Source organism: Syngnathus leptorhynchus, chromosome 6 (genome assembly GCF_054491065.1).
Source record: "Syngnathus leptorhynchus isolate UIUO chromosome 6, UIUO_Slep, whole genome shotgun sequence".
NCBI classification, from domain to species: Eukaryota; Metazoa; Chordata; class Actinopteri; order Syngnathiformes; family Syngnathidae; genus Syngnathus; species Syngnathus leptorhynchus.
Genome location: NC_141200.1, coordinates 6,481,025 through 6,496,086, shown reverse-complemented (window position 1 = coordinate 6,496,086; position 15,062 = coordinate 6,481,025). Strand labels below are relative to the sequence as shown.

Here is a 15,062-nt window from a genome sequence, read left to right as displayed (position 1 = left end):
TCGGGACTCATTCGCCACGAGAGTATAGAAGGTATCCTCCAACGTCATTTCCTCAGCACAATAAGCTCACTCAGGCACACTAATTAGGGAAATATGCTGGAAAATAGGAGGAAGCATTTTGGGGCGTGTTTTTACTTTGTTATTCAAGCTCAATGTGTGACTGTGTCAATTTAGAAGCCAGTTTAATTGTCATGCTACTTCAATTTTCAAGTGACCAACACCGATAGGGCCAATTAGCAAGCACCGATTGTTTACATCCGTTTTGATGACTGTGGGTGTTGTTTTCTGGTCTTTGTTGAAGTGTGTGTAAATATAAAAACATCTATTTTAATTGTGATGTCAATTATGCTAACTTTAAAATACAGTCACGTATTGGGCCCAAGAGTTCACTATAAGGCTGAAACGATTAATCGAAGGTATAATCGAATATATCAAATGATTCAATTACAAAAAAAGGTTGACCCAAAATCTCTTCCTCAAAGTATTGGAGGGATTTTTATTTATTTATTTTTTTTGCTATGGAGGCAATCTAATGAGATGGTACTGATCAATACTGATTTTCAAAATTAATTAAATCACATATAAAGTGTCTCCAAACCTCCCCAACAAAACAAGAAGGCATCGTTTATGCATCACATGGTTCCGGGAGTAAATACAATTGCCACCAAGGAGGCGGATAATTTTTATTTTTATTTTTTTTTTAATTTGGGTCTTGTGTTTTTCCCTAGAAGACGCTGTACATGTGTGCATGTACCCCATAGGTCCCACTACACCGGCCCCCAGGAGTAGGAAGCAGAGAACATTAAAGGATTCTTTAGTCCATGCTTTTAATTTGAGCTTCTCCACAATAATAACCAGAAAGCAGCGGTCCCACAACAACTTTCATACGCAATCTTCAGACAAAGCCGACTTACGGTTGAATCTACATACGCAAACCAGCACGTGCAAGCACGTATCACGCCGAGCTGTGGGATTACTCTGTAATCTGAAGCTCTCTTTCTCCAGGGAGCAAAAAAGATTCATCATTTCATTCCATTCCTTTCTCCTGCTTTCCCTCTTGCCCTCTCTGCGCTCTCTCGCTCGGTAACATCTCGCCCTCCCCAGACTCCTGTGCTGAAAATCACAGGCCACATCCGAGGCTGTGGCAGCGACACGGCGTCGAAAGAAGTGCACTGCGGGGCCTTTTGTGGATCAAGAAAACACAAAGGCAATTAAAGAAAGCTGAGAGAAATAAATCATATTCCTCTAATAACTGGCTGCGACACCAAGATTTAAATCTTTCTCATTAAAATTGCCGTCATTATGTGCTTTGTTTTCTCCGAAAAAATAATGTCAAAACACAGTCAACATGTCAACAACTATTTGGCTATTCAACTACCACCATACTTGACCTTCAATAAAAGTCGGTATATTTTTAGTAATCCTTTGTAACATTATGCATAATTTTAAAATTAACACTACTCTTGAATAAAGAAAACCCAAAACACTTTTCTTAGCTAATGATTCAGTTAAAATGTATTGCATATGCATTTCACATAAATATAAACAAATATCATTGGATCATTCATTCTAAATCCATTCAATTTGAAAGTTAAATACAACCGAACTGTGCTGAACAAATACTGGAGCAAAGGCCACAAATATTGACTATACATGATACACACTTTGAGTCCGTTTAACACTATACACAAAACAAACAAGGCGTGTAGGAATAAAACAATAATACATGAAAAAAAAAAAGATATACAAACAATAAGCTAAATTGTGTTCATCTACAGCTCGCGATGTGCTACTGTTGAAGCCCCCTATGCACATACAAGTTTTGTTTTATCCTGAATATTATGGAAATGTAGTGTCTGCATTTTCCCTTATTTAATAAGATAACAACATCCAGTGAAGGTACCATCACGACAAAGCATCCCAACACCTCCCTGTTGCTAGACTAGCTAGATGTGCAACACGTGGCTGAAGCAATCATAATACACAGACTGTAAAAACATTTGAGCAGTTTCAACAAAGAAAAAAAAACACACGCACACACTTCTTCATCCCCTATATCAAAGTAAACACCATTCAAACGCTTGTAGGCAGCAGACTGTCTTGCAGCCAAAGTGTGTGCGTGTTGGCTTGTTAAGTGCACATTCGGATTAATCTGTATGAGCCAGATGCCCCCGCCGCGTTCCTTTCGGTCCCTCCATTAATTACAGCAGTACTAATAACGACTCAAGTGTACGTGTGCGTATTAGAACTGGAGGTATCCGAGTAATACATCAGGTGAATTGTTACGACATTTTTCGATCGTGTCTTTAAGTAAAACATATTGCATTGTTTGGCATCTTCTTTATGTTGACACAACAAGTTTGTTTTTTTCCACAAATCTAAATATTTCATATTCCATGAGGAGCAGAGGTGTGCAAAAAGTCAGTAAGTATTTGAATGTATTAAGACTTTTGGGGAAATTTTTAGAAAGTGAAAAGCCGATCAAGTCATCATGCAGTCTGAAAGAATGTTATGTCTCACCTGCCGGACAGTGGTTGGTTCGATGTTCTGTGAGCTCAGCCAAACATTCGAAGTCCTGTTGACAGTTGTCGCAAGTGAATATGGAGTCGTCATCGAGCTCGTCGTCATGGTCGCCAGGCTCCTCTTGTTCTCCGTCATCGGGGGCCGCCCCTTGGCCATCCTTAGGCTCGAGCGCTTTGACATCTGAAAACAGACGATATATATCATCAGTATCATTGACAGCTGTCAATGTCATTTTAGTGACATTACCTGATAATTAATTATCGGTAATACCTGTTTGGGACTCTGATTGCATAATTTTCATGTTTAACCGTGCACACAGTCCAGAAGTCAATCACTGTAATCATGCATGAAAAAAAAAAAAAATTGTGTCATTTTGTTTTGTATCTGGTGAGTTGAAGCATCATTTTCTTTCATTGCTCTGATTTATTGTTGTTTCGTCATTTTGGATCTGGTTTGTGTTCCCGAGTACAAATGAATTATGGCTTCCCAGATCGACCATATGCTTGTCCTTTGATTTGTGTAAAGTGACAGAATTACAATGACAAATTGACAATGTGGAGCTTCAGCATGTGACAATCAGTGTGAACGTCAGTAGAGGCTTGCGACGGCCCACTGCTCTCTGCTCTATTGTGTCTCCGTTTTCACACCTTATTAGCACTTTACAAATGCTGAGATTCCAGTAGGACTGAAAAAAATTATGACAAAGTGAGGAGAGAACGACAAATCAAGAAAGAAAGAAAGAAAGAAAGAAAGAAAGAAAGAAAGAAAGAAAGAAAGAAAGAAAGAAAGAAAGAAAGAAAGAAAGCAGCAACTTTTTCAACCTTGCTTTATGCACTCGGGTGCAGTCGCGCTGTAACCTGAAAAAGCTTTTTATTCCCTGTAACTTCAAAAAATGTCTTAGTCTGTTACAAGGGTTACTGGGAGGTCAGGAAAAACTCTTGAGTTGATTTATTAATTAACAAAAGGCCTGTTCCCAAATGACGCCATCCATTAAAAATCTCTACCAAAAGAGTACATCGTGAAAAAAGAAAAGAAAAGAAAAGAAGCAGTTGCCAAAAAACTGACCACCACATCTTTTTCCAGACTCATTTATAACGAAGAGGTGTGATGGGAAACGGGGATGTTGGGAGGCGGGGAACGAGGGACTGCCATGATGGGGTGCGGTGGGAGAGGACATTAGTGATGGAAGGATCTAGAAGGAGGGCTAGATGAAGGGATGAAGAACAGGAGGGTGTTGGCCATCTGTCCAGTGGTGAGAGCACCGTCTGGCCAGGGAACGAACATGGACCCTTTACTGACGAAACGTGCAGGCTCTAAAAATACACGATAGTGTATGACGACATAGCAATGAACGCAGTGATGATACGCAAATAATAATATTCATCTTGGTGGAGAATCGAATTTATAGCAAAGATTATACGAATGCGGAATGTAATATGCAGCTGTGACGTTGGATGTTATTAGACTACACGTGTGAGCGTACACTCGTTTTTAGCGGTGTTAATACAAAAAAAGTGTATCAGATTTATGTTCTTATGGATATTTAAGATATGGTGTCAACAATCAACGACAGTATGCATACAGTACATAAAAGTCAGCGTTTTCACACATACACACGCATCCATAGCAGGGGGTTGTGATGCCAGAGGTGAGGGCAGTGCCAAATCCAGTGCATGCCAACACAACCTGCTGTCATGGCAACAGTGGGACGAGCCAGATGAAATCATCTCCCTCACACTCGTCAAGGATCTTAATGTTTCTGTGTTGCACTAATTTGATGCCCTTGGTCTGCAATTTCTTCTTTTTTTTTTTTTAGAAGCGATCGTTGTAATTTGTGTCCAAATTTACCTTTATTTGCCGTCCACCACAACAAATGAATGAGAGAGAACACCATTCATGAAGACCCTCACACACTTACGCATGCACACACACAAAGAAAGGTGTAGGAGCACAGCTGCTGTTGTTAATTCGTATTGTTGAGCCGCAGACCAATAGCTCAATCAAGGCACGTCTCTCACTTTCTCACAGGGGTGCCTTAAGAACTCAAAGGACAAAAGAATGACTATATGGCCACCTGGGGGAGGTATAAGAGAAAAATGTGCACGTTGTTTGTAGAGATAAAGAATATATGGCTGTAGATCTGTTATATGGTCTGTCTTTATGTGTTGCAGCACCGTTTGTGTTCATTATTATGACAACACCACCATGTATGACTAGGACGTTTTCCATTGCATATTAGCGTTCAGCTAACAGAGGCTACGTTACGTGGCTGCTTTAAATACGCAAAAGCGTTTTCACTCATCAAAGTGGAGCACCAGAGATTAAATGATCTAATAGGAACATGGAGAATATTAAAAAGCACCCAGCAAAAGCGTAGCAAGTCAACGTAATGCAATTAAATGAACGGAATAAAAAGGGTCGACGGCGAGGTTCTCGTAAAATATCATTTCAATTGAGAAAATCTTGGGGCAAAAAAACACATTGCAGAATTTATTTGCAAGATGAAAAATATAATTTAGCTTGGTATTTTATTAAGTTTATGCAACCCAGGCTTTGGACCACTAGCAAATGCCTGTCTGATGTTTTTCATCCCCTGGAGGAAATGTAATATTCCAGGTTGTAGTCATCAGCCTGAGTAATATGAGGACAATGGTTGTTTAATAACAGGTACTAATATAAATATGCAAACTGACACCTCAGGAATAATTAGGTCACTTTGCATATCTGCAGGAACGATACACGTGTCTTGTGTGTGTGTGTGTGTGTGTGTGTGTGTGTGTGTGTGTGTGTGTTAGTGGAGTATTACTGTAGCGAGTATGCATGTGTGTGTTTGTGTACACCCAGGGTAATTAGATAAAGAGAAGTGAATTAGCCAAGTCCACAGTGCGGAGTGATGTTACGCATCCTAACCCCGCCCAGCTGAGACCCACTAATCACCACTCGTTAGGCTCATCTCTGTGTGTGTGTGTGTTTCCCATAACGCAAGTTTAAATGAGTTCACTGAGGTATCTAGTGTGTTAAGATGGCACATACTGGCATCATATATCACCGACATATGACAAAATCCAACCAAGGACAAACCCGCCCCCCCCTTCCTAAATTTAGTTTTAAACATCAAAATGCTACCTCCACTAATGAGTATGTAGTGATGCATCGCCTTGTTTCATTGATATTTTTGGTTTTGGAAAATACACAATTGTGCAAACATTATTTGCAAAAACCTATGTAACTTACAAAGCTGAAATCATAATGGCTGAAAATGACCTGAGAATATTGGCATCTTTTTTGGATGAGTAGTTTTATTTTATTTATTTATTTATTTATTTATTTATTTATTTATTTATGTATTTATTTATTCATTTATTTATTGTATGCCATCATGAAAATCGGATGTTACTACAGGCATAACTTCCAACAACTTTGAGGGATGGAATGTGTCAAATTGTGTGCGCTCCTGCAGTTTCACTTGCCTTTTCTTGCCACAGTGGTGGAAATCATTTGTTTTGGTACCAGGAGCCTTTCAGTGTGATTTTTGTTTTTATGTCGTGGACATAGCCACAGTCAGCATGAACCATCACCTGGGGAACTAATGAACTGGGAAACGTTCCTGAGCTGTTTCTATACTGAAAAATGGTCCCAAAGCAAGACACCTTCAATGGGAATAAAACATAGCGTAACCCTGCAAAGGCAAAGGGGGGCTTACTTACTTATGTGTTAGATTTGGCAAACCCAAAGTGATACTTTGGCCTGACTTGTACACAGCTGCTCTGGGAAATGAATATCTGCGGGCCAAGTGTACATAAAACACTTACATACACATGTGCATGTCTGCGCAAACCTTAAAGAGGCATCAAAAGATGTGAAAAAGTATGTGTGGAGCTTCCAACAGAATGTTTCGATAGCAAACAGCCGCGACACAAGGCTTTCATTCTGCTCCACAGAATCACTGTAGTGGAATTCACAGGCACTTGGCTGCGGCAAGCACCTTCGGCGAAGCCACCGACAACAACAAGCTGTGATGTTCAAATCAAACCTGCACCATGTTGCCCACCGAACGGCATTGATGTGTCTTCAGACGCATGCGGCCAATGTCACATGGTATGCATCACACACAAGCTGCCCACAGTAGACTTCTAACCCAGACTCGGTTCAATTGGAATGTCACGTTAAGCGGTGGGCCAGAGTACACACAACGTTGCACATGTGTTGTTTTTTATTTTATTTTATTCTTTTGTTAAATGTGACAAAAATAGCCGTAGTTATTTTTACCAAGATGGCACTGTGTGGAAAATAATGGGAGAGCACAAGCACTTTTGGCTCCATAAAAGAAGTTCCAATATTCTCTCCTTTAACCTGACGTGATTGGATAATTTCATTGGCACTTATATAAACGGCCTGCCCAACAGAAATCATTTGTGATTAATTGCACAACTTCACAAAACTAAAGTAAGAAATTAAAGCAAAGATCAATAGGTTGTCTTTTTCCAAGCTACACAAAGACAAAACGACAAATAAAGACTCCAAAAAGAGTACTACATGCATGTATCGATTGAATCCAAGTTCTGTTTTTCATTTACCTGGTTCAGGGTCACAGCAAATGTGTCTATGCCAGCTGACTTTTTGTTGAGCACCTACAGAAACTCAAATCAAGATTCAATCCCGGCACCTCGGACTGTGAGGCAGCTATGCTAGCCACTTTTGCACCGTTCCACCCAACAATGCAAAACTTGCAAGTGTCTCACTGCTGTATTAAACACCACAACCCCAAGACATTAGATTTTCGAGTTCAACATGTCAAGAATACAAAAAAAAGCCACCTTGAGTGCACACCGCCAAACACACACAAGCTGAACAGGTGCAGCTGAACACAACAACACAATCCCTCCCTCCCTCCTTTTCTCTCTAGGGAATGCCCCCACCCTCTGTCTCCCTCTGTTTGTTAGTGTGAGTGTATTTGGTGTGTGTGTGTGTGTGTGTGTGTGTGTGTGTGTGTGTGTGTGTGTGTGTGTGTGTGTGTGTGTGTGTGTGTTAGGTGGCTATATTAAGAAGCCATCTCTCCTCACCTCTTCCCCTCTGCATCCCACCTCATCTTGTTTCCCCCTCACCAATGCTTGTGTTTTCACAATACAAGCTTGCCCCCACCCCACCCTGGCGGGAGGAGCACGCACGCTTCCAGGCAGGGCTCATGGGAAACACTGCGGCAAGGGAAAGAGCGCAGCACCCAAGTCTGGAAACAAGATGATGAAAGCGGCTCTCACGTCACGGAAGTAAGGGAGAAAATAGTCACAACGGGACGCTGCGATGATTCGCAAACACCCATGGTAAAGTTTACGGGGCAAACAAGGTGACAGCTGCGCACCTATATAAATTTTCGACAAAGATTACAAACAAAGGTCTTAAATGGTGCAATACGGACGAAAAGACTGTGCATTGTTGCAAGCGGGCAATAATCATTGACACACAACACACACACACACGCAGGAACTGTTTTCCTGTGGTACAGCCTTGGGGAAATTAAAACTACATTATGGACCTCAAGAGAGAGGCAGCGAGGGAGGGAGGGAGGGAGGGAGGGAGGGAGGGAGGGAGGGAGGGAGAATGAGAGCTAGAGAAGGCCAGAGCGATTCTTTTCGGCCATCACAAAGAACCAAGATCAAGCGTTATTATTATTATTACCTTCATCTCTTTATTTCCTCCATCCCTTACTTCCTCATCATGTCATTGTCTGAATTCTATCGGCCTCTTCTGCTTCTGTACAATTCAGTGTTTTCATGAGATGATATTGATAATCACAGAGGGGTTGATGATGGGTCAAACATAAGGCCCGCGTGCCGGAATCAGCCCATCAAGAGGTCCGCTGCGGCCAGTGGTGATGATGACATTACCAGAAAGTTAAATGAACTGTTGTGGCTAATTTTGTCCACTGGAGGGCACACTGATGATCACCCAAATGACTCAGCTGTCACTCCGGATTTGACACCTAATATTGGTACACTTGAAGTGAAGGCGAACAAGTTTCAGCTGCAAAATAAGCGGCTTGGGGAGCTGACAAACCTTTTCCACGATGACTCATTGACTGTTCCCGCATATGACTCTTTAATGTTCTCCAAGAGAAATATTAAGTGTGCGCACAGTGTGCTGGCTGTGTATGACAGACAAGATTGCATGAAATGGTCTGATCATGATGCTTCTTTCTCTGTCCTAGCGCAAAAAGTGAACAAGGAATGGAAAGCGAGTGAAGAGTGAGGACATTCTGCCCCCGCTGAGAGGGAACAGGGACACATTGGGAAGGAGCGTAGGGGAGTGGTGGGGCACCTTTGGCCTCACACTGGTCCTCTGCGGGGCAGAAAGGCGAGAGACGAGGAAGAAGAGGAGGAAATGGCAATGGAACAAAGGAAAGTGGGAAATGAAGAAAAGATTGTCTTGATGCAATTCCCTTCCGAGTCACTCTCCCACCTCCCTCTGCCTTGCCTCCCGTGGGCCTTTCCAAACTCAACACACATTTTCCAAGGGAAGCAAGGGAGAAACGGAGAGCTGGAGAAGGGGAGGAAGCTTGTAAATTTAATAGCAGGATGGGGCGGTATGGCGTATTTCTCCAATCTGTCCTGTCCCCCCCCCCCCCCTCTCCACTCTTTCTGGTTTGCTCACCCAATCGTCACTGACTCTGAGAGATGACACAAATCAAAATCAATTTTCTTGATATTCAGAACATTATCTGGCCATCGAAATTCCAGAGGAAAAAGAATGACAGCGACTGAAAGAGGGAAGAGTCAAAACAGAGCCAAACTACAAGTGGGGACCATCCACACAATCTGAAACCTAAGAGTGGCTGAATAAGGCAAAACGGGCCAGTTTGTTGGGGTTTTTTTTACAAAGGGAAACTGTGAGATAGCAGAGAGGTGCATGTTTGTGTGTGTGTGTGTGTGTGTGTGTGTGTGTGTGTGTGTGTGTGTGTGTGTGTGTGTGTGTGCACGCGTGTGCGTCATGGGACCGAAGCTTCCTGCAGGAACTGACACACACAGCAGTTCTTGCGAGCCACCCAGGACCTCAGTCAGCAACCCCCTGAAACACACACAGACACGGACCCGTATAGCTGCCCCTGGAGAAGCGTTAGCTCAGGTCTGAGTGAGCAAGGGGGGGGGGGGGGACGAGACTTCGGTACGTCACGGACATCCCCCCCCTCCCCTCCCCAAGGATCTTACTTGCCTATGCTTGTATCCCGCTGGAGCAGAACGGGAGACAGGGCACGAGAAGAAGCTGGGAGAGCGATAACTCCGTATTTACCACATTCAGCAGTATCTTATTTCCCTGCTGGGCTGCAGTCAGAGGAAGTGTTTTAACTGTTCTCTGATAGGCTGTAAAAAGTAGCCACAGCTGGCAAACACCTACGGTAGTCCAACTGCTTTTCCCGTGTGTGGGGGATTTGGGGAATTCATCTTTACTAAGCACAAACTACAACAAAGAGGAGGAACTTGCATAGGGAGTCCGTTTCCTCCACTAATTTGTCCTTTTGATATTTATCAGTCTAGATTTTGAATTTATTTTCCTGTCTTCCATGAAAAAGCAAATTATGCAAGACAAGACTACTCATCTCAAACATTTTTGTTTAGTGTAAAACCAGCATAGTATAAATGTCAACACTGTATAATATATATGTGAAAAGGGTTCGAACTAGTCAGCCGGCTAAAACGCGAGCAAAAACTAAATCCAGTCGAACAAAAGAGACAATAAAAAGCCGACCATCTCCGCGACTTCCTCCCAGGATATCAGCGTACAACAGAGAGTGGTCAAAGAGCACACAAATCTTTCCTGTCTTGCTCTCCACGTCCCTTTTGTCATATCTCTTTCCATTCAGACTGACTCGTACACCAGAGAGTAACAAGTTCGCCCTCTCTTTCCGCATCTCGCTATGCTTCTTTTTAAATCTCCTCATTCCCCCCCCCCACTCCCTTCTAAGTACTGTATAGTTTTCGACGGTCCCACAATTCTAATCCCTCAGATGTTCACTCCATCTCTCAACCCTTCTCGCTCCCACAGTATCCCATGGAGAAGGCCTTTATATACCATATGAAATTGTCATTGTGGTTACTGTGTTCGTGGGAGTGGTGTGTACACCTGTGTGTCTGCATGCGCCACAGTTAACGTGTGTGTGAGTGTCCACTAACCTGTCTGGACAGTCGATTCCTCCCAAGCCGCTCCGCACTCTGAAGATTCTCCTTCCTCCACCGCTGAGAAGGAAATTAGAAGTTAGAGAGAGAAATAGAAAATATTTTTGTTGTGAATGTTGAGATAAATGCATTCTTGAAAATCATGCCAGTGTGACCAGAACCACGACTCAATTTGAAACCAATGCACCTCAACATATTAATAATGTAATGTCCGCGTTTTACCACAACAGGAGATTCAGTTGTGTCATACTTTTTTTAGTGCAAATCATTTGATGGGTTTGCAAACATGGTGTGTTTTCCCACTTGTTCAGTACCTTTTCCCAAAAATAAAATAAAAGCAAACAATACACAAAACATCAGTCTTCCCTCTCATTGGTCATAACATTCAAGACCATCCACGCAATCTACAAAATCCGTGAAGACACGACCAGATATATAATTTATTAAATCCAATTTGAAGCTTCGCAATTACGAAAAATATATGCAAGTTGCAGATATTTTTTGTCGGTATTTTGATTTTATCACTTCACTGGTTCTTTTATCTCAAACAAGGTCTTTTAGGTTGCATTACCTGACATGTTCCGCCTTTCATTTTATGAACTGTAGTATCTGTGATGTTAAATGTGTGTGTGCCAATTAAAGTGGGGTCTGGCCTGTAGAGTGATGTGGAAGTCAGCGAATGAGAATGTAGAGTTGGCTGGCTGTTAAGCGGCTAAACTGTTAGCCACTCTTTCCTCATTTATTTAATTTTTCTTAGCTTTAGACCCTGACAACAACGTTCAACGCATTGTTGGACCTTGTCTTCCGCCATGGTTAAACAAAGGCACCTTTCTTTATAAATAGACAGCAATAAAAGGAACGCTGGGATGACAATGTCTCAAGTCCTCTTTGACACACTCAAAAGTCTGATCAGAGCTGGAATGTGACAGCGACTTCCTGGGTACAACAGGAAGGAGGGAAGTACAGCTGGCACACAAACAGGAAATGGCTGGAGCCACCACACAATGGAGCTTCCTGTGCACCCCCGGTTCCTCCAACACACGATTCTTCATTTCTCACCTCTGATCTCCTTTTTTTTCTCCCACTGGTAGAAGTTTTTAATTCAAATGGCTCACTCTCTATCCTTTTCAACTCCCCTTTGGCCTTACGGAATCCTCACAAGACAATCAAAACAAGAAGTTATAAATCAGTGAAGCGTTCTATTTAGATGAAAAACAAAGGTGTGGATTGTCAAAGATTGGCCCGCACGTACAAAGAACCGCCAGATATCCTGTGCTAAACTTTACCGGTTCTCCCACTGGCCTTGAATGAATGATGGTGTAAATAACCACTGTTACAAACAACAACATGACATACTATCGCCATATTATTCAAAGACAATGTGATGCAAGTACAATTTTACTTTCAGACTATAAATTAGCATGCACATGCTCCATACACATCGTCACAGCCAAACTGAATTCAAATCCCCTAATCTGCACTTCTAACCATCCAAATGCGGTCTAATTTTTGTGGCAGGATAACTCTATTCAGTCTACTTTACTTCTGAATAAATTTCAAAGTATAGGCGATGAACCTAAAAAGTACTGGAAGCTCGACAACTAATAAAAACGACTATTTCCTGATGAGACTGTGGGGAATACAGTGTGTTTCATTAGCCAAGCACACAAATCTTTATTTAGATTTCCACATCCTCCTCAGAGATACACACCTTTAGTGTGAACCTTGCGCACACCAGGGGGGGGCGTGGGGAACGTGTGTGATTGTTGCAGGCCTAAAGATTGTGTAGACATCATAAGTGGGGGAAAAAAAAGAGTGCGTGCATTTAAGGTTTTTGAAACCTTGCATTTTGACAGAGCACATTTACATACACATTAAGAATTAAATAGGTCACAATAAACAGTTTGAACATATAGAATGAGTATATCGTGACCTATTTTGTTTATTATAGCTCTATCGCTACTATAAATCTATATACACGATATAAGCCGACCAATTAAGGAAAGTTTTTTTTCTTATGCAATTTTGGCATCACATTATGGAAACAATGGAAGAGTGTATCGAGTGATTGATAGGTCTGCGCTCTCTATGTGCTTCTGTTCGAACGTTCAATTTCTCCGTTGCCCACTGTCTCGCTTTCACTCTCCATCCTGTTCGCTGACCATCGTCCCCTCCTCATCCCGCATCTTTGTCTGTGCCTTGCCCCACGAACGCAGTTCCATCTTTAACAAGAAAAGCTTTTGTCTTTTTTTTGTTCTTTTCCCCCTGTCCTTGCAAAACAACACGTGCGTGCGCACACTCCCACACACACTTTATCAGGGCCACTTATTCCCAAGGCAGCCCAAGGCTTTGGTGTTCCCAGATCTAGTTGATGAACGGGTCACGGCGGCCAATCACGCAGCGGCCAGGAGGCCCAGAGGGGTGGAATGTGGGTCAGTGCAGCCAATGATAAGCTGCTTTTCCCCAGGAGAGGCAGGTGATTGACAACTGGTGGTGGACAGAAGTCAAGAGGGTAATTGTCATCCGACTACCTCGCTCGCTCTGTCTTTTCTGACTGTCTGTCTCTCACACTCATCCTAGACACTTCCCTCTGTCTCTCCCCTCAGCTGCGTGCTCCGCTGCCTCCCCTTTCCAACCTACTTCCTGCTCCTCCCCTCCCCTCTCCAACCTGCCTTGTCGCACCAGCTCCACGAGGACCCTCTCATTGGCTGCCCTCCCCGTCCCCCCGGAACGACTTTATGACACTATTGGCAGAGAATTGATGCCAATCTTTATCCCCAGCTCGCGACCCCTGGGAGCCTCCCCAACTTCAACTGCCTGTGTCAAGCACTCATGCAATGCCGGCCAGTCGGGGGACGGGGCCAGAAGCTGATTAACCAAATACTTTTATCAGCACTAAAACCGCGCTCTGTGTCTGCCTGCAGTTGGAACAAAACAGCCTTAAAATACAAAACCACGCTTTCCCATCCAGAGTGCCAGACCAGTTTGAGGTTTGGGACCTTTGTGTGCTTTTGTTTGCCAGCGTGTGCTTGTGTGTGTGTGCAAAGGGACACAGAGTGCAGAGGGCTTAGACGGAGGGAAGAGAAGCAACATCACCACAAAGCCTGACGGACAAGCTTCATTGCACCATCCCTATTTTTTTTTTTTTACTCGTGTCCGTTCCCCCTCTTCTTTTTGTTCTTGTATCATACCATATTTTTTTTTACTTTCTTCAGAAATAAAATCTTTCCCTTTGCTCTGTTGGATTCTTACTGTATATGAGGTAATTGTGGTTTGCATCATGCTGTGCAATGCAGCTGAGTTGCTATGCGACCTCTCCAACATTGCTGAACATACACTGAGCCGCACACTGAACAACAAATCCCTCACCCTCTGTCTTGAGTTGAACATCCCACAAGTCAAAGTTATTGAGGGGAAAACAAAAAAATATAGATATGTAATGCGTCTTTTGTGTTGTTTACAGCAGAATTCCAAATTTGATATAAACAAATATTTGATCCATCCGAAAAAAAACATGACTGGTGAAATACAGGAGCGCAAATGCTTCTCTGAAGAAAAAGTAAGCATCAGACACACAACAACAAGCACGGAGTTGATGTTCAGGGCCAAACAACACAGCGTGAGATTAAAGAGCCTCTCTGATCTGACATTTGTTTCTTTTCCTGTCAAAGATGTTGCACATGGAGTCAATAGTAGAAAACAGAGCGACAAGAGCAGCAACGTGTACATGTGTGGGAAAAGGAAGAGAAAGATGAGGAGCGTAAGACCAAAGAGTGGCCAGGAGGAGGAGAGGGAAACATTCCTCTGGAGTACCTCTGCTCTGGGGAGGTACTCCAGAAATAACTGGAGAAACAACTGCAAGCTCCCCCGGCAGCTTCCACTCGGCCGGGTACCAACACCAAGTTCAACATTGGTAAGACGTAAGTGCAAACATGACTGGTGAGGAAGAGCAGAGAAAGATCACATGCAAAGAAGGAGAGAGAACAAGCTGGAGGGTGAAGGGTAGGGAGGGAGGGCTTCATAATTGCCTTCTCATGTAGTACAGGCTGGGGAGCACTTCCTGACTGAAGACACCAATTTCACGCGTAGGCATTATTTAGCTTGATACAAAGTTGATTAGGAGAGCGACAGAGAGACACACATGCGGAGACAGACGGAGAGGAAACGGAAAATAAACTAATTTTCATTTCGCAGGGCTTGCGGGCAGATTAGCTCACTCTTCAGGATAGGGCTAGTATTAACAAGGAAAATATACACAGCGTGTGTGCTCAGAGCATTACAGGTACTCAGAACAATTTAGAAATAAGTCAAAGAAATACAGAATACATCGCAATGAATAACTCACTAATGCCATTAGTGCAGGCTCACTAT

General features: G+C 42.8%; 1 protein-coding gene across 1 annotated transcript in view; it reads right to left on the bottom strand.

The window, feature by feature from the left end:
- znf423 (zinc finger protein 423) overlaps positions 1-15,062 on the bottom strand; it is an 84,691-nt gene that overhangs the window by 61,224 nt on the left and 8,405 nt on the right. The window contains exons 2-3 of the mRNA XM_085915161.1: positions 10,689-10,751; positions 2,521-2,703 (exon numbers count right to left, since the gene is read on the bottom strand). Of these exons, the coding sequence (XP_085771287.1) occupies positions 2,521-2,703; positions 10,689-10,751 (246 nt within the window). The remainder of the gene's footprint in view (positions 1-2,520; positions 2,704-10,688; positions 10,752-15,062) is intronic.